The sequence below is a fragment of the Microcaecilia unicolor genome, chromosome 6 (assembly GCF_901765095.1).
Source record: "Microcaecilia unicolor chromosome 6, aMicUni1.1, whole genome shotgun sequence".
Lineage (NCBI taxonomy): Eukaryota > Metazoa > Chordata > Amphibia > Gymnophiona > Siphonopidae > Microcaecilia > Microcaecilia unicolor.
Genome location: NC_044036.1, coordinates 313,387,711 through 313,408,406, shown reverse-complemented (window position 1 = coordinate 313,408,406; position 20,696 = coordinate 313,387,711). Strand labels below are relative to the sequence as shown.

General features: G+C 44.6%; 1 protein-coding gene across 2 annotated transcripts in view; it reads right to left on the bottom strand.

Moving 5' to 3' along the window:
- Positions 1-1,690: 1,690 nt before the first annotated feature.
- The window catches only part of JMJD6 (jumonji domain containing 6, arginine demethylase and lysine hydroxylase), a 93,459-nt gene continuing 74,453 nt past the window's right edge, over positions 1,691-20,696 (bottom strand). Inside the window, exons 6-7 of one of the 2 annotated variants that reach the window (XM_030208163.1) lie at positions 16,668-16,795; positions 1,691-2,748 (exon numbers count right to left, since the gene is read on the bottom strand). In XM_030208163.1, the coding sequence (XP_030064023.1) occupies positions 2,667-2,748; positions 16,668-16,795 (210 nt within the window). In that variant the 3' untranslated portion in view covers positions 1,691-2,666. Of the gene's footprint in view, positions 2,749-16,667; positions 16,796-20,696 lie in introns of those variants that run through there. The other variant, XM_030208164.1, reaches the window with a different exon arrangement.

Genomic DNA, 20,696 nt, shown 5'->3' with positions numbered 1-20,696 from the left:
TTTATTGCATTTGTATCCCACATTTTCCCACCTATTTGCAGGCTCAATGTGGCTTACAATACATCATGGGTAGGGGAAATATAATAGAAAATAGACATAGTGTTACAGAAAATTTTTGGCAACATGATGATAACACATGATAATATTATAAGACATTTCTAACTATGTGTGGAGGAGTTATGTATATTCACATTGATTGATCTTTGTGGTAAGCCTTGTTAAAGCAGTGCGTTCCATAACTGTGTGCTTAAGTAGGTGAAGTTTGACGCATGCATTAATTTGTATTTTAGACCTTTGCAGTTAGGGAAGTGCAGATCAAGGAATGTGCGGGATGATCTTTTGGCATTCCTGGGTGGTAAGTCTATGAGGTCTGACATGTAGGCTGGTGCATCTCCATGAATGATTTTGTGAACTAGGGAGCAAATTTTGAACGTGATGCGTTGAGTGGGAGCCAGTGTGGTTTTTCTCGTAGGGGCTTAGCAGTTTCAAATTTTGTTTTGCCAGATATGAGTCTTGCTGCAGTGTTCTGGGCTGTTTGAAGTTTCATGATTATTTGCTCTTCACAGCCGGCGTAGAGTGCGTTGCAGTAATCTAGATGGCTGAGCACCATTGATTGTACCAGGTTACGGAAAACATTCATTGGTAAGAAAGGTCTTACTCTTTTTAATTTCCACATTGAGTGGAACATCTTCTTGGTTGTGTTTTTCGCGTGTTAGGTGTCGATCGATGGTAACTCCAAGAATTTTTAGGGTGTCCGAAATAGGAAGGTTCAGATTTGGTGTGTTAATGGCTGTGAATTTGTTCTTGTTATGTTGAGAGGTGAGGATTAGGCATTGGGTTTTTTCTGCATTAAGTTTCAGTCGAAAAGCTTTACACTTGTCTTGCCATTGCTTATGCCGTTTCCTATTATTTTCAGTCGGATCCTTCTTCCATATTCTGAAGGATCTTCTTTTAGTTCTAATAGCTTCCATTATCTCACTTTTTAACCATGCTGGCTATCGTTTGGTCTTCCTTCCTCCTTTTTTAATACATAGAATATATTTGGCCTGGGCTTCCAGGATGGTAGCATCCACACCCAATGTAATTTTTTTTTACCTTTGCAGTAGCTTCTGTAAGTTTTTTTGTTACTGTTCTTCTCATTTTATCATAGTCTCCTTTTTGAAAACTAAATGCAAACTTACTGGATTTCCTGTGTGTACTTACTCCAGAGCTTATTTCATATCTGATTATGTTATGATCACTGTTATCAAGAGGTCCCAGCACCATTGCCTCCTGTACCAGATCATGCGCTCCATTAAGGACTAGAACTGTTCCTTCTCTTGTTGGCTCCCAAACCAGCTTCTCCATAAACAACCACATAGCATCATTGTTTTCAAAATTAAACAAATCCATGCTTCACTTGAAAATACTTGCCTGTCTTCTGCACATTTTCAGAGATCAAAGTGTTTTTTTTTTTTTTTTTTGGTGTTTCTAGTTAGTGTTGTCTGCAGGCCAATTCTTAAGACAACAGCCAGATGTGTTTACAGGTTTCCGACACAAATGCCTTAGTACACTTGGTCTCAAGCGTGTACTAGAAAAACCTAGACAGACAAGACTGGTTCCTGTGATAGAATAAGGCTTATCCTGTAAAAATCCTTCTTAAGTGTGGAATTGAGCTTTTTTTGAATTACAATTTATAGAAGATTTATTTAATTTAAAGTTATAAAAAGGAACAAACACTGCACAGATGCAGATACACACATGCTTTCAAAGAGAGAAACAGATAGCTGCATTTGAGCTAAAGCTCCAGCACAGATGACGTTCTTGAATATCTTCACGTGTTTAAGGTCCTGATGCTATAAGGCAAATGTCTTTTTCATACAGAAGGACATGCAAGAACCAGGTTTGGCATTAATTTGCAATTGGTTAATTCTGGATATTATACAGTAGGATATACTGTTGTATCAAACATGCCCACTTCTAAAGTGCCATTAAATTGTATTCAAACCACGTGATAAAAATACAAGTATTTTCCAGTACATACTGAGGAGGGGTCTTCAATGTCTCTAGCTCAGTATAGATATGGCACAGTTCTAGATCACCATCACTGGCTTATCCACTGCTTTATGAGGATAAACTCTCTCTCCAAGCATTGTCCCCCACCCCCCACTTTGCACGATTCACTGTCATGCACTTTTAGAAAATGTTAAAGTTACCACGTTAAAGCACTCACTAAAAATTGATCACAAAAGACATTTAACCTTTCAGGGTATGGAAACAAAAAGGCCACAAGGAATGAAATTACCTAGACAATCACAAATTTATCTCTATTTTAAAATACCTGTTGGAAGATTGATTCTAGCATTGCTACAGTATTCAGGAAGGTCCTGTTACTGTTCCATCTCACCCAGTTGCAAATTGGCACTATACAACAGCAACTTGTAAACATATGACAATATGTCACATCCAAACACAGGATTCCACTGCTGAACAGTTTGTTAAAAACCATTTTTGTAATTGCTCCTCTGCTACACCATGTCATGGACACAATGGCTTCAGCAATCAAGACAGAATAGTGTCCCAAGTGCTTTAGACTGTGGGAAATTCCAAATGTGTACAAGAGAAGACACTGTTTGAAGCCAATGTACATCGTATGCAAGGTTTGTACTGTAAAGGTCACATTGCAATCATGGACGAGAACAGGATCCACCTCCAGTAAGGTCACTCGCTACTCGGTGATGCGTGTTACTGCTATGAGAGTCCCTAAACCTGATAAAAAAAAAAGAGGCAATTGTTACTGATAATAGCCTATCACTTTTGGCCAGTATAATCTGATTTTACTAATCTTTCTCATCTCCTCTATTTTCATGCTTCTACACTATCCAGCACCAAAAATATAGCAAAGTTAGTTACTTGTAGTGGGTGTTCTCTGAGGACAGCGGGCATATATATATTCTCACGTGGGTGACGTTATCCACGGAGTCCGATGCAGACACCACCATAGTGCAGTGTCACTTTAAAATTTTGAGGCAGTGTCCCCACCAAGCATGGGCAAGTGCTTTCCCGCCTGACCCTCGAGTGTGGGATCAAGCAGTATAATACTAAAGCTAAAAGACAACTCCAAGAGGAGGTGGGAGGGATGCGAGAATATACATGTCTGCTGTTCTTTTTCTCCTCCGAGGACAAGCAGGCATAATATTTTCTCTCACATGTGGGACTTGCTAGCTGCCAGACTCAAATATAATAATAATCTTGGCAAGTAGAAAGTTAGCCTGGTGGGGAAAAGGGCCGGAGGGCAGAGTTGACATTCAAGTAGTAAAAAGAATTTCCAGGACCGTTTGTCCAAACCAGCTATCCTGCCTAGAATGCTGCTCCAGGTAGTAGTGAGCAGTGAAGGTGTGGCAAGAAGACCATGTTGCCATCTTGCAAATTTCTTCAATGGAGGCAGAACGGAAATGGGCTACTGAAGCTGCCATGGCTCTTACGTTGTGAGGCGACACAGGCAAGAAGGATCAGCTCAGTTTGAACATACGTGTAGGAGATACGTTCGGCACCTAACCCTTACCGTTCAGTGAATCCAGACTGCCCCAATTTGACTGCCCCTATCGGACCGACCATTCACTTGTCTATTAGATTGTAAGCTCTTTGAGCAGGGACTGTCTCTCTTTGTTAAATTGTACAGCGCTGCGTAACCCTAGTAGCGCTCTAGAAATGTTAAGTAGTAGTAGTAGTAGCAGCCATGATGATATAGATTAGGGATTCCCATCACCAGATGTACAAATATCTGGGAGGACTTCCTATGAAGTTCTGTACAGATAATATGCTACAGCACTCTTGCAGTCTAAGGTATGCAGTGCTGCTTCTCTAGGATGAGTATGGGGTTTAGGGAAGAAAACAGGAAGTACAATGGACTGACTGAGGATGAACTCAGATACCATTTTACGAAGGAATTTGGGATGGGTTCGGAGAACAACCTGTCATTGTAGAACCTGGTCTAAGATGGGTCTGCCAGAAGGCCTTGAAGTTTGCTTACTTTTCTTGCAGAAATGTGTGCAATTAAGAACAATACTTTATAAGTGAGAACTTCAGAGAACCAGAATGGAGTGTTCAAATGAAGGTTTCATGAGAGCTGAGAAGATAAAACTGAGATCCCAGGATGAATGGAAACTGGCTTATTGTTAACCCTAGAGTGAAAAGTGCTAATAGCACTCAAGTGTACTCCAAGTTAGTGCTCTAGCTGTACACAAGAGGGAAAAGCTTCTCCACTTGAAATGATAACATTTTTGTTTAGGTTTCCTAGAGGCTAGGAGAATTCTAGAGACTCCATCTGAAGGTTTAAGGAATGTAAGTTTATGTTGTCAAAAACCAAGCTGTCAGGGCCAGAAAGCGAGGGTCTGGATGGAGGAGGGACCCCTTGTTATTAGGGTTGAAAAAGGATCTTACTTCAGTGGCTCTTTGGATGATAACTAGTAGAAGAGGGAACCAAATTTGATGATGCTAGTAGGGAACAATTAGGATCATGGTCCCTTGGTCTTGATGTAGTTTGAGAACAGTTTTCCCCAATGAGAACTTGGGGAATGAGGAGCAGGAAGGCATCTGGTGCTACATGGCTGGCGGCATAGATTCTAGAACACAAAGCGGGGAAGCTTGTTCTGAGGAGAAGCGAACATGTAATGAGTCACAGGCATGCTGAAGGACCATTCATGAGGCTGAGGGACGCTGCACAATTTGCCTGCCATAGCATTCTGCTTGCCAGCTAGGTAAACAGCTCTTACAGAGATGTTTCGAAAAGCATCCCAAGTCCATATCCAGACTGCTTTATCGACAGAAGTGGTAAGAATCTGTTCCTCCTTGTTTGCTCAGGTAATACATTGCAACCTGGTTGTCTGTGCAAACAAGAATTATCTGTATAAGGATGTGGTTTTGGAAAGTTTTGAGGAAATTCCAAACTGCTCGCAATTCCAGGAAAATCGATATGGTTTTTCCTGTGGGGACCGTGTGTATGGAGACCATCGAGATGAGCACCCCAGCCTACCATGGAGGCATGCATGGTGATGACTTTGTGATGTGGAAGGGGCTGAAACAGAAGGCCCCAGGTGAGATTCTGGGGAACCATCCACCACTGTAAAGAGTAGTGTAGCTGTGGAGTAAGTTGAATACAGGCTGAGAGCAACCCATGGTTCAAGACCAGAGAGAGCCCACTGAGGTATTCGGAAGTGGAGCCGAGTGAAGCCATGTGGCCAAGAAGGCGGAGTATCTGACGAACAGATACTTGGGTGGATATCTGAGCAGAGAGATGCATTATGTTGTCTTCCCTCGGCTGAGGGAGGAAGGCTCAACCCTGAGTAGTGTCCAGGACAGTACTAAACTGCAAGGTCTGAACTAGCTGAAGATGTGATTTGAGATAATTTTAAGCGTTCCAGGAGACACACGGCAGATAGAATTGAGGTCTGTGCAGACTCTTTAAAGGCTGCCTCAATTAACCAGTCGTCGGGGTAGGGGGAGACACGTATGCCCCACTTGCAGAGCGCTGCAGCTAAAACTATCAGGCCTTTTCTGAAGACTCAAAGAACCGAAGCCAAGTCGAATGGCAAGACTTTGAGAGTCCCACAATGGAAGCACAGGAACTTTCTGTGCGCAGCGAGAACAGGTATGTGAGTGTATGCTTCCTCTTGATCTAGAGAACAAAGCCAGTTGACTTGGATCATGGGAAGAAGTGATCCCAGGGAAACCATGCAAACATTTTCTTTGAGTAGGAATGTGTTTAAATATTGCAGGTCAAGAATTGGTTGCACTTCCCCCATTCTTTTTTTTTGTATGAGGAAATATCTGGAGTAAAACCCTCGACCCCTCTCCAGTGGAGGAAATGGTTCTATTGCATTCTGCCAGAAGAGTTGAAATGAGACTCTTGGTGGATGGTTGGGAAATCCTTTTGTCTCCGAACACAGAATGTAACTGTGCTGGATGATACGTAGCACCCAACCGTCAGAGGTTATGTGCGGCCACCTCTGTTGAAAAAGGATGTCTACTTCCTACGGATAGGCTGCTTGGCATAGACAACGGGACGGTGGCAATGCTCTCTAGGAAGGAGTCAAAAACTGGGTGGTTGTTTAGATTCAGAAGGGGTCTGTGACTTCTGTCCCCGCTGCTGCCACAGAAGTTGAGTACTGGGGCGCGGTCCTGTGAGGTGGAGTAGGAATATAACAACACTTAACTGTATAGTAATTAGAGTACTAAAATCCTCCCAGAAATCTTTTGGCAGAGGCGGCAGAAGGCTGTGGATAGAGTTTTAACAATATCTCTACGCTTTTTAAGTTAGGTCAGCCATTTCCTCGACCTTGTCTTTTGTCATGAGAAACAACTAATTTGGTGACATCTGCTAGACGCTCTTAGACAGAGGATACGAGGTCGGAAACTCAGGAAAGTAGTCGCATTGCTACTACTAAGGCGGAAATGCAAGAAGAAAACATCAAAGACCTGTCTCGACAATCTACAAGGTTAAGATTGAGGAACTCATCAGCTGAACCCCAAGGTGGACCCTAGAATTAGGTAACTATGATTCAGATTTACAATGTGCATCACTGCATTTGTCAACATTAAATTTCATCTGCCACTTGAATGCCCAGTCTTCTAATTTCCTAATGTCTTCCTGCAATTTTCACAGTCCACATATGTTTTAATAACCTTGAATAGTTTTCTCATCTGCAAATGTAATCAACTCACTCGTCGTTCTGATTTCCACATTAAATATAAATATGCTAAATAGCACTGGTTGCAGTACTGATCCCCGCGGCACTTCATTATTCACTCTCCTCCACTGAGAGAAATGACCATTTAACCCCACCTTCTGTTTTCTGTCCCAATAACCAATTCCTAATGCATAGCAGAACATTTCCTTCTATCACATGAATCTTTAATTTTCTCATAGTAACATAGTAGATGATGGCAGAAAAAAAGACCTGCATGGTCCATCCAGTCTGCCCAACAAGACAACTCATGTGTACTACTTTTTGTGTATACCCTACTTTGATTTGTACCTATGCTCTTCAGGGCACAGACCGTATAAGCCTGCCCAGCACTATCCCTGCCTCCCACCACCGGCTCTGGCACAGACCGTATAAGTCTGCCCAGCACTATCTCCGCCTCCCACCACCGGCTCTGGCACAGACCATATAAGTCTGCCCAGCACTATCCCTGCCTCCCAACCTCCAGTCCCGCCTCCCACCACTGGCTCTGGCACAGACCGTATAAAGTCTGCCCAGCACTATCCCCGCCTCCCAACCTCCAGTCCCACCTCCCACTACCGGCTCTGCTATCCAATTTCGGTTAAGCTCCTGAGGATCCATTCCTTCTGAACAGGATTCCTTTATGTTTATCCCACGCATGTTTCAATTCCGTTACCATTTTCATCTCCACCACCTCCCGCGGGAAGCCATTCCAAGCATCCACCACTCTCTCCGTGAAGAAATACTTCCTGACATTTTTCTTGAGTGTGCCCCCCTTCAATCTCATTTCACGTCCTCTCGTTCTACCGCCTTCGTATCTCCGGAAAAGGTTCGTTTGCAGATTAATACCTTTCAAATATTCTCAAGAGTCTCTCATGAAGATCTTTATCAAAAGCTTTCTGAAAATCTAGATACACTACATCAACCAGCTCCTTTATCCACACCTTCAAAGAAACCATGTTGACTCTGTCCCATTAAACCACGTTTATGTGTTCCGTAATTTTATTCTTTATAACAGTTTCCACTATTTTACCCAGCACTGATATCAGGCTTACCGCTCTGTAATTTCCTGGATTACCCCTGGAACCCTTTTTAAAAATTGACATCACATTGGCCACCTTCCAATCTTCAGGTACTATGGATGATTTTAACGACATGTTACATATTACTAACAGCAGATCAGCAATTTCATGCTTGAGTTCTTTGAGTACCCTTGGAAGTATGCCATCCAGGTCCAGGTGATTTACTACTCTTTGTCAATTTGGCTCAGTACATCTTCCGAGTTCACAGAGACTTTTCAGTTCCTCCGCATCATCACCCTTGAAAACCATTTCCGGTATAGGTAGATCTTGCATCTTCTTCTGTAAAGACCGAAGCAAGAATTCATTCAGTTTATCCACTATGGCCTTGTCTTTCCTGAGTGCTCCTTTTGCTCCTTCGTGATCTAATGGTCCCAAGGATTCCCTCGCAGGCTTTCTGCTTCTGATGTACCTGAAAAAGTTGTTACTGTGAGTTTTAGCCTCTGCAGCAAGTTTCTCTTCATATTCTCTTTTAGCTTTCTTTTATCAATGCTTTGCATCTGACTTGACAGTACTTATGTTTCTTCTTCTTTTCTTCATTTGGGTTCTTTTTCCATTTTTTGAAAGACATTCTTTTACTGTAATAGCCTCTTTCACGTCATCTTTTAACCATGCTGGCTGTTTTTTCTTCTTTCCATCTTTGTAACTACATGGAATGCATCTGGTCTGGGCTTCCATGGTGGTATTTTTGAAAAACATCCATGCCTGATTTAGTGTCCTAACCTTTGCAGCAGATCCTTTTAACCATTTTCTTCATTTTATTCTAGTCACCCTTTTTAAAATTAAATGCTGCTAAAGTAGATTTCCTTCGTGGTTTCTTTCCAGATATGATCATGTTATGATCACTGTTTCCCAGGGAACCCAACACCACTACCTCTCATACTATGCCCTGCACTCCACCAAGGACTAAATCTAAAATGACTCCCTCCCCCCCTCGTCGGTTCCTGGATCAGTTGCTCCAAGAAGCAGTCATTTATTACATCTAGAACTTTCATCTCCCTGGCGTTCCCTGATGTAACATTTTTCCAGTCAATACTGGCATAATTGAAATCACCCATTATTATACTGTTACCCAATTTGCCAGCTTTCCTAATTTCTGTAAAAATTTCTTCATCTGTATGTTCATTCTGTCCCGGCAGATGGTAGTAGAGCCCTACAAAAATACTCCTTCCCTTCACACATGGAATTTCTATCCATAAGGATTCCACGCTGCTGTTTCATGTGGAATGCTTATTTTATTTGATTCAATTCCCTCTTCAACATATAGCATAACCTCCCCCTCCAATTTGATCCTCTCCATCGTTGCGATACAATTTGTATCCTGTTAACACAGTGTCCTATTGATTGTTCTCTTTCCACCATGTCTCTGAGGTCTATTATATCTACCTCATCATTTAGTGCTATATACTCTCCCATCTTATTTTTTAGGCTTCTAGCATTTGTATATAGGCACTTCAAATTATGTTTTTTCCTTGCATCTACAAGCTGCTTAGAAGTTGATGTAGATAATGTGTATCCTTTATCCTGCTCTTTAAAACACACCTGGCTTTCTTTCACCATTGTTGAAACCTCCACTGGGATTCTCTGAATGTCCTGTTTCAATAGTATCCTTCAAGGACACTCCACACTGAACCATGCGCTCCTGGGTGACTGTTGCCCCCCCCCCCCCATTCTAGTTTAAATGTCGCTCTCTCTCTCCTTTTAGTGAACTCTCTCAATTCTTTTATGAGTATTCCTCATGGCATTGTGAAGTAGAACAGTGATTCTCTCTCTAGGAGGGTCATAATCTAGAACCTCAAAGAACTATGAGTGAGGTTCCTCCTCCGTCTCCAATCTGAAAGATATGACTTGAGCCATCTCTTGGAGAAAGCCAGGAAAGGATATACATTCTAGAGAATTGCATCTCTCAGGTGCAGGTGGTGGTGGGTGTCAGATGGGATGCCATAGGACTCCTCAGCCAAGAGGTCCTGTGGGTCCTGCTCCATCTCCCAGGAGAGGTCAGAGTCTGACTCTTCAAAAGTACTCCTCTTGGGAAGTGGAAGAGTGCGTCAACTACAGTGTTGGCTCTCCATGGAAGAAAGCTGAGGCAGATGAGTCTCAGAGGCTGAAGAAAGTTCCTCTGCCAATGCTGACGCATCGTTGGGTCCGTGATGCAGACGGAAAGTCGGTGTATGGGACCTCTCCCCTGACTGTCTCTCCAATGTAAGGGCTGGGCGGAGACTGGCACAAGCACCCTGTAAGCCTGAATAGACTGTGTATGCAGTAGCCCTGAGAGCTCCTCTTTGAGCAGTCTGGATTTTCTCCTGTAGAGTACGAATCGGTACTGGCTGAAAAAGTAGTGTGGAGGCAGCCTGAGTTATAGCTTGAGCCGATATAGGAGACTAACCTCAAAAGCTTTTGTTAAAAACAAACTGTAGAGGAGAGTGGTCACTGCGGCATGGATGCTTCTCGTGTATTGAGAATGTTGATGCGGGGGAGCTGATGGCAGAGACCTGGAGTGAGAATGATGGCGATGCTTCTTAGGTGTTTTTTTACGCTGCAGGTCCCTTGATGCACGCGGTACCAATGAGGAGGAGGACAAGGAGTCCTTATGTGGTCGTGGTACCGAGTTCTATGTCAGACATTCGCGATGTTGTCGGTGCACCCGATGTCAATACAGTTTCTGCATCCACTGCCAAATCCACTGCCATGCTGGATGCCGAACCAAAAACTTGTTCACCCTGGACTCTGTGGGCTTTAAGTGTCCTAGTTTGCATGCAAGACAGAGGCAATACTGTACGTCCTGGTGCTCTGGACCCAAGCACTGAACACACCAGTTATGGCGGGTCTGTGCCTGAAATGGTCTTACTGCACAGAGTACACTTTTTGTCTGGTGAGTAAGTGATCTAATTCTTTAAAGAACTCCCCCTGTCGTGCATTAGGGCCGTATACATTCACTAGTGTATATGTTCGTCCCACCAGTGCAAAAACGATCAACAAGTACCTCCCACCTTTGTCTTTTATTACCTCCCAGGGTTTACCACTGCTGAAGGCTATTAAAACGCTTTTGCTTTTCGTGTTGTCGGTGCTAGAGGCAAAATGGATAATGGGATATGCCTTATGTTTGCACAGGTGTTCATGTCTAGGCTTTAAACGAGTCTCCTGGACCAACCCGACATCCACCCCATGTTGTTGCAGTTCCTAAAATAACAACTGTCGTTTCCTAGGTATATTTAATCCACTGGCATTAAGCAACAAACATTTAATGTCACCCATGGCCTCTTAATGTATATGGTTCCGCCCTTTCATCACCTTGGTTGCTTTGGTCATTATCCTACATACAAAATGTAGCCTATACCATACATATCTCATTCCCACCCCTTCCCCTTTTGAGATCCCCCTTCCCCCCTCCCCTCCCTTACTATCCCTGTGTAATTTAGGCATCACTTAAAACCCCAGTGGATGCCTAACTAAGAAGGAAGGAGCAACTGGCCTTTTCCCGGCTGCCCCGCAACAACAACATATCTCATACTACCTCTTATACAGAGCTGGAGAGTAGCTTATCATAGACAACTTCTTAACCAACTGTTACATAAAATTCAATAACTTTGCCAACATTGATGTCCAACTATCTTCAAGTGACTTGCGCTGCTGATTGTTGGCGCTGTAGCCTCCGTGGGCCTTTCCCTACTCGTTGCCACTTCGGCAGGGGGGGGGGGGGGAGGAGGGGAGTGATGGGAGCTACGCCTGGATCCAGAGCTCGTCCCCGGTCGGTCTTCTGGGGCCTCTGTGTCCGGGAAAATTTCTCGTGCTTCCATGATGGATTTAACTTGATGCTGTTTCCCGTCTTTATAAAACACTACAGCAAAGGCGTGTCTCCCTCTATACTGGATCTTAAGTTCTCTGAGATGCCTCGTGAAGGGTTTCAGTTCCCCTCTCCTTCTCAGCGTCGCTGCCGCTAGATCCTGATATATTTCAATGGCGTATGAATCCCACTTAAAGTCCGTGGTCTTACGGGCTAGATTCAGCACGTGTTCTTTCAATTTGTAGCTAGAGAAACAAGCAATAATGTCTTTTGGTTTGTTATTGCGCACTGCCCCCAATGCTCGATGCGCTCTCTCTAGTTGTATTGTCTCTAGCTCCACTGTTTCACCATTCACCGTGAGCAGCTCTCGCACCATTTTCTGAACTACTTGTTCACAGTTCTGGTAGGTGGGTACCTCAGGGAGACCCCGGAATCGCAGGTTACTGCGGCGACCCCGATTTCCCAGATCTTCTATTTTATCCAGCAATTGCTGTTGCTCGCTCTGCAATCCTGCGAGATGATGCTCTAGCGATCCCAGGGCCTCACCGTGAGCCTCTACCAGTGCCTCTGTGTTTTCTAGGCATCCGCCCAGCTCCCGTATTTCACCGCGCAGGTCCGCTCCCATCGTTGCCACTTCTGCACGCAGTGCTTTGAGGTCGGAGCTAATGTCTTGTAGCCATATCTGCAAGCTTGCCTGCTCCCCCTCTATAGGCACTGCTGTCGATCGCTTTTCCAGCGGATCATCTTGGGGCCCCGCTCTCTCCTCGCCCACCGAGTCTTTCGCTTTTCGCGCGTCCGCCATTTTGTGTTTTGGCGTCATCGGGCCACCTGCGAATGCAAACCTCGAAAGATCCGCTACTGTCCGGTGCGAGCTCATGCGCTATCGTTGCGCTGTATCTAGAGTGGGATTGGTGCTAAATTCGGCTCTCCAGTCATGTTTTAGATCACGGTTGTAGTTTTTCGTCGCATGGCCACCGGAACTAGTCTCTCAGGCGTCCATGTAGTTTGTTGACATCACTTCCTTCCCAGAGTACACTTTTTAAAGCCACTCAGGACCCCCAATGACATGGAGGGAAGAACAGCTGATGCAAGGTCAAAAGACTTATTGGTCCAGGGAGCTTGCATACCCAAAAATGATCAGTGCTTCACAGCCAAAAAGGCTCAGAGGCCTCAAAGGCTGAAAGAGAAAAATGAATAAACTAAAAAAAAAAGAAAAAGAAAAGAAAAGTATATAAATTGATTAAAATTAAGAAAAAAATATGAGAAAAAAAAAAAGTGTCCTGATAAAGGTAAAGCACCAAAATGGAAAGAAGTTTTGATGTGCTGAGGAGACCATTAGAAATCCAACCCCTGCTCCGTGGAAAACGCTAGACTACTGGTCCCGCACTTGAGCGTTGGGCGGGAAGGCATCAATGCATTCACGGTTGTGGCACTGCCTCAAAGTTTTAAAGTGAAAGTGAACTATGGCAGTGTTCGTACTGGGCTCATGAATGACATCACCCACATGTGAGAATATCATGCCTGCTTGTCCTCAGAGAATCTCACTTACAGTGTGTTTTGGTAGACGGGATGGAGAAGCTGCACCAGACCAACATCCGAGGAGTAGAATCCAAATCCTCCAGGTTTCTGATTGTTGCAGTTCAAGAATGTGGAAACAATATTTCAACCACATGTTGATGGTTTAAATGTTGGTTCCACTTACTGGGACGTGGCAAGACGCGGACAACCGCAACAATCATGACACCAGCCATGGAAGCCTAAGAACATATAACCTCTAGTGTACCATTCTCAGTGCTTTTTTTGTGCCGGTACGCAACGGTATGGCGTACCGGCACCTTTTTTTTTTGCTCCCCCTGCCCCGTGACGGACGCAGTGCCAGCCCCCATTTCCGGCCGCTGCTGCTTCTCCTGTTGAGCAGCAGCGGCCGCTACACAAAGAAAAAGATTTAAAAAAAACTTCAAACCTGGCTGAAACGCGGCACCCGGCACTGTAGACAGCCATTAGGCATTGGCTGTTGCCCCGCAGCCGCTCCTCCTCTTGCCTCTACGTCACTGCGCTCCTCCGGGGTCTTCCTCCAGAGGCAGTGACGTAGAGGCAAGAGGAGAAGCGGCTGCGGGGCAACAGCCAATGCCTAATGGCTGTCTATAGTGCCGGGGTGCCGCGTTTCAGCCAGGTTTGAAGTTTTTTTTTTAAATCTTCTTTTTCTTTGTGTAGCGGCCGCTGCTGCTCAACAGGAGAAGCAGCAGCGGCCGGAAATGGGGGCTGGTGCCGCGTGCGTCGCGACTTCGCGCCGTTCGCGGGAAACTTGGCAGGGAGAGGGAAACCAACAGAGGGAAGGATTGGGGAGAGAGAGAAAGAGGGAAAACAACAGAGGGAAGGATTGGGGAGAGAGAGAAAGAGGGAAAACAACAGAGGGAAGGATTGGGGAGAGAGAAAGAGGGAAAACAACAGATGGAAGGATTGAGGAGAGAAAGAGAGAGGGAAAACAACAGAGGGAAGGATTGGGGAGAGAGAGGGAAAACAGATGGAAGGATTGGGGAGAGAGAGGGAAAACAGATGGAAGGATGGGGAGAGAGAGGGAAAAACAGATGGAAGGATGGGGAGAGAGAGGGAAAAACAGATGGAAGGATGGGGAGAGAGAGGGAAAAACAGATGGAAGGATGGGGGAGAGAGAGGGAAAAACAGATGGAAGGATGGGGAGAGAGAGGGAAAAAAACAGATGGAAGGATTGGGGAGAGAGGGGAAAAACAAATGGAAGGATTGGGGAGAGAGAGGGGAAAACAGATGGAAGGATTGGGGAGAGAGAGGGGAAAACAGATGGAAGGATTGGGGAGAGAGAAGGGAAAACAGATGGAAGGATTGGGGAGAGAGAGGGAAAACAGATGAAAGGATTGGGGAGAGAGAGGGAAAAACAGATGGAAGGATTGGGGAGAGAGAGGGAAAACAGATGGAAGGATGGGGAGAGAGAGGGAAAAACAGATGGAAGGATGGGGAGAGAGGGAAACCAACAGAGGGAAGGATTGGGGAGAGAGAGAAAGAGGGAAACCAACAGAGGGAAGGATTGGGGAGTGAGAGAAAGAGGGAAACCAACAGAGGGAAGGATTGGGGAGAGAGAGGGAAAAACAGATGGAAGGATGGGGAGAGAGGGAAAACAACAGAGGGAAGGATTGGGGAGTGAGAGAAAGAGGGAAAACAACAGAGGGAAGGATTGGGGAGAGAGAGAAAGAGAGAGGAAAGGATTGGGGAGAGAGAGAAAGAGAGAGGGAAAACAACAGAGGGAAGGATTGGGGAGAGAGAGAAAGAGAGAGGGAAACCAACAGAGGGAAGGATTGGGGAGAGAGAGAAAGAGGGAAACCAACAGAGGGAAGGATTGGGGAGAGAGAGAAAGAGGGAAACCAACAGAGGGAAGGATTGGGGAGTGAGAGAAGGAAGGAAACCAACAGAGGAAGGATTGGGGAGAGAGAGAAAGAGAGAGGGAAACCAACAGAGGGAAGGATTGGGGAAGAGAGAAAGAGGGAAACCAACAGAGGGAAGGATTGGGGAGAGAGAGGGAAAAACACAGATGGAAGGATTGGGGAGAGAGGGAAAAACAGATGGAAGGATTGGGGAGAGAGGGAAAAACAGATGGAAGGATGAGGAAAGAGAGAGGGAAAACAGATGGAAGGATGGGGAGAGAGAGGGGGAAAACAGATGGAAGGATGGGGAGAGAGAGAGAGGGAAAACGGAAGGATAGGGAGAGAAAGAGGGAAGACGCTGGATGGAAGAATGCAGAAAGAAATAGTTGAGACACTGGAAGGATGGGGAGAGAAAGCAGAGCTGCTGGATGGAAAAGGGGAATAGAGAAAGACTGGAGAATAAGAGGAAGGGGCATGGGGAGAACAAGGGTGAGGAAAAGATGAAAAGCCACAGGTAGATGAAGGAAATTAAAGAATGGATAGTAAGAATGAATTAAATCTGGACAGAGAGAGAGCCTGAAAAATATTGAAGAAAGCAAAGAAAAAGGAGACTAAAATGACAAATGGCACAGAAGAGTTAAGCGAAAACAAAGGAAAGGAGAATCACAGACTGGGACCAATATGGAAAGAAAAACAGTCACCAGACAACAAAGGTAGAAAAAAATCATTTTATTTTCATTTTAGTGTTTGTAATATGTCCAATTTGAGAAATTACATTGGCTGTCTTATTTTGCACTGGGTATACTACTACTACTACTTAGCAAATCACGTTATTTTTTTCTCCTATAGTACTGTAATATTTTCAATGATGTCTGTTTATATGCGCCATGGCTGGTATAGGGGGTGTGGTTAATGTGGGTGTGGCTATCATAGGGGTGGAGCCATATGTGGTGACCCCGCCCATAATGAGTACCGGCACCTTTTTTTCTACAAAAAAAGCACTGACCATTCTACTTATTTTCTCTCCTTCTGTCTGTATCTCCCATGCTTGAGCTCTCCATATATGTTATGTTTTTAATCCTACCCAAAATCTTGAAGTGTGACTTCCAATCATTTTCTATTTAAGGTCTCTATTTCCTCTACTACAGAATTTACTTCACACACTTCTGCTCTTTGGAGTATGTACTCATTTATAGGAAAGAACTTAAAATGCGTGTGAGTGACTACAATGCAAACAAATAAAAATATATCTAATTTAGTTAACTACCAAAAATGAAGCCTTATTATGGAGAATGTTTTGTTGTGCTAGATAAAGCAATACACTTTAGGCCCCAAAAGCCAATAAAATCATTAGACAAAATGAGGAATAGTATAGGCAGTAGGATTTGCAAATAGCATAGCTCTGAGTGACCCTCTATAGCCAATCTCATCTGCTTTCTACATATCCTGGTCAGCCCAGCCAAACATCTCTTTGAATGACATCAATATACTAGGTCAGTGGTTCACAAACCTGGTCCTGGAGGCACCCCAGCCAGTCAGGTTTTTGGGATATCCACTGCATGCAACTCTCTCTCATGAATATTCATTGTGGATATCCCAAAAACTTTGACTGCCTAGGGTACCCCCAGGATCAGGTTTGGGAATCACTGTGCTAGGCTTTCCTAGCCCTTTACAAGGGTAATGGCACTCTAGACTACAGGGTCACCTGGAGGAGCTGCGTTCTTTGCTCACGCAGTCATCTTGCGTTGTAGCATCTCCGTTCCCCACCATGCTACAAGTCCTCCTCTTTTTCCTCCGATGTATCATTCCATCTGTTTCAGAGCCTGAACCACCCTAGGAGTGCAATAAACAAAAGTTTATAAATGAAAACCATGAACAAGGCTGAATAAGGACATGACATTTAATTTAAACATGAATCATGCTAACCCAGGTGTCACATACTAACACACACCCCTCTCTGGAACCCCCTCCCTTCCCCCAACATACTCACACACCAAGGCACATGTCATTATTTCTCCCCCAATTTGAATAGTATTAATTTATTCTAATATCAGTAAATACAGTGCACTTTCTGTTCTGTAGACCTAATGTAAACAGATGCTCGGGGAAATTATATCAATTCACTTCCCTTTCCATACACCTGAATGCAGTTGAAGGGGCATGTCAGATTAGAGAAGAGGTGTTCAATGGATAGTCCACCTGACCCTGGTTGTGGCTCATCAGATTGTATAAAACAATTTTTTTTAAACCTAATTATCTAGTACCCATGATTTTGAGAGCTAACGTTTCTGTTCTTAATTTTTTTTTTTTAATCATCACTCAAAACTAGTTTTTCAAAAGCTCCCAGTATAGGATCTATGGGGCCTGGCAGTGTCCACTCACCCTTAGGGACTCAAACAGATTGATTGGTCACTGATATGAATATGTGCATGCTTGCGATTCAAATGGTGACTCAGCATTGGCAGTTCCTTTAGATGCCATTTTTGAAGCAAGAGACTGTTCACTCTCGCTAGTGAGCCAGAGCAGTTTTTGATCTTATGTCTATCTATATATAAATTATGTATTTAGATACCCATGAGGAAGCTGATTGTGGCAAAACCTGGATCTAAGTTGAGGAATATAGAGATATGATGGTGAGGTTATCTATTGACATGAGTGGTGACATTGAGAAGAACTGTGATCACTCATCTATGGTACTTTTGGGAACTGAGAATATTTGAAGCACAAGAATAACATTGAACATGCAGATAAGTGGTTTTTGGATGATATACTTGATCACTAGACAGTGTTACTTTTGTTCAATGGTAGATAACAGTAGCCATATATTTGAATTAAAGGTCACATTTGTTTCCTGAGCACTAAACTAATATTAAAGTATCAAATTATTTGATATATTGTATTGTTTGAATTATTTTAGAGAACCTGGTGAGTATATACTTGAAATGCTTGATGACAGTATGCCAAAGTGATAAGGCTCCTTAACAAGCCACAGAAGCTTTTGATGCTGCCTCATCCTTTAAGGGTCCACTGAACAGATGCTCTAATTTGCAAAACTCCTTGGTTCTTTACAAAGAAACCCCACAGTGTTTGCTGGACAGCCAATTGATGCAGTGCACCTGAAGATCTGCGGTCCCCCAACACTCGAAACCTGTTAGGGAGTTTGATTGATTCAAAGGAAACAGATACGACCTTGGGCAAAAAGAATGGAACCAAACACCACCTTCTTTTGGGATACCACCAGAAGAGCTCTCAAGAGCCCAAAATCCTTTTGGCAGAACAGACTTGCTATGAACAGACTCAAAGGGTGCTTTCATCAAGGCAGAAGTACCATATTAAGATCCCAATGCTTTTATGCCCTTAAAAAACACCCTACACCTACAAGAAAGAGCCTGAAGGCCTAAATTAAGATTCCACTCTAGATACAGCTTATGAAAGGGAGGCTGCAAGTGGCCTAGTTCTCACAATAATCAAATGATATCCAGGTGAACCGCAAGAGATGTCTTCTTTAGTCGGACCCTGAAACAGGCCAAAGCCACAACCTGAATTTTTAGAGAATCCACCACCAATCCTTTCTTAAGATCTGCTTGGAGAAGCGCTAGGATGTGTGCAATCTGAGCATAGAAGGTCTGAGCGCACCACACCAGCCTTCAAATATCCTCCACACCCTCACCCATGCCATGAATGTAGAGCGTATCCAAGCCTGAAGGTAGGTAGCCCGAATCAGAATAACATTTTCGTCTCAACCGAGCCCTTTCAACTGCCAAGCAGTAAGACCAAAGGTCCTCCATGAATCAGGCCTTGCTTCAGTAGGCTGTGCACCTGCGAAAGACAGAGGATCCCCATTCAGAAGTCGAATGAGGTCTGTGTACCACAGCCTCCATAGACAATCCAGGGCTATGAGAGTTATTCAACCACAGTGCAATGCAATCCTTTTATATGCGGCCTACCATGGGCCAAGAAGGGATGCCCTGACTGGAGACATATCTACTGTATAGTAGATATGTCTCCAGTCAGGGCATCAATCTCCATCAAGCCTGGTTCTGACAGCTGAAGAACTTGAGCACTCTGGCATTCCTTTGCATCGCCATGAAGTCCAGACGTGGAGAACCCCATCGGTCCACTATCAACTGAAATCCCTGGCTGGCTAGTTCCCATTCTCCCAGATCCAAAGAGTACCTGCTGAGAAAGTCCACTTACACATTCAAGATCCCGCGATGTGAGCTGCCAACAAGCAGAGAAGATTTTCCTTTGCCCAACTCATGAGGGACGCCACCTCCATGGGATGACTGCAGGTTCAGCATTGCTTATTAAGTCACCGCTGCATTGTCGTAGAAAACTTGAACAGGCCCCCCACAGTCACATAAGAAATGCCGCATTGCCCTGAGTGCCAAGCTATTTATTGACCATCAAGACTCTTGTTCCATCTTATGCCAGATGGAACTTGTAATGAGCTCCCCAACCCGACTTGCTGGCACCTGTTGTCACCACCTCCCATTGTGTTATCAGAAAGACAGCTCAGATGGTCAAATTCCTGGGTGACAACCACCACTGCATACCCTGTCTGGCAACTAACATCCAAGAAAGATGAAGATTGAACTTCTGTGACCCTGGATACCAGTGGCTGAGAAGAGATTCCCACTGCAGCTCCTTGCGACTTTGAGCAAATCACTTAACCCTCTACTGCCCGAGGTACAAAAACCTCTTAGATTGTAGCCCTCTAGGGAAAGAGAAAGTACCTGCATATAACCTATACAGCGCTGCATACATCTAGTAGAACTATAGAAATGATTAGTAGTAGCCACATATGAACCCTTGCTCATGACACCACGTCTATCACAACCATTACTGACCCCAGAACCTGGACGCAGTCCCAGACCCTAAGCCTGCCTTGACAGGGGAGAAGATGATGAATCTGCTGAACCAGCTTAGACCTCCTGTGCTCTCATGCTGTGTCAAATAAAACACCCAGATATTCCAGCATCTGCGATGGAGTTAGTCTGATCTTCTCGAAATTGATCACCCAACCCAAGTGCAGAAGATGGACAACTTTGTCCATCACTGCTAAGCTATCTGAATAGGACGACGCACGCATGAGCCATTGAGATATGAGTGAACTCTGATTCCCTGGTGCCAAAGGAAGGACACTATCACTACAACCTTGATAAATGTGCTTGGAGCTGTGTGGAGACCGAAGGGCAAAGCCCTGAACTGGAAGTGATGGCTCAGCACCACAAAATGTAGCCAGTGTGGCAGAGTACACAAGTATGCTTCCTCGAGATCGAAGGCGGCAAGAAATTCTCCCACTTGAACTAAAGGCTATGACTGCTCTTAGTGTCTCCATGCAAAAGTAGGACAGAAGCAGCGGTTTAGACTTTTGAGATTTAAGACCAGACGAAAGGTGTTCGACCACAGAAACTGAACAATGGCCCAGAGCACCAGCCAGTCGGCCCCGATAAAATGGCGCCTGTTCTTGCGCTCTCCTGCATCAAACTGCACTCAGCCCTGCCAGAGAACCCGAAGACCCTGGCACATTTGGATGCTGTGCAAAGTCTGAAGATATGCTGCCGCCAACAATTTCCTCCACGTCCTGCAGGATTCCCCGCCCTGATGCTGGGTCCCACAGCAGGAACACTGCTTAACTGCCTCTGTGGGAGTCACCATTCACCCCCATTGTCACAAAAGCAGCACGTGTCCTGAGCGGCGAGTCAGGATCGCTCCCCTACGCCAATTAGAA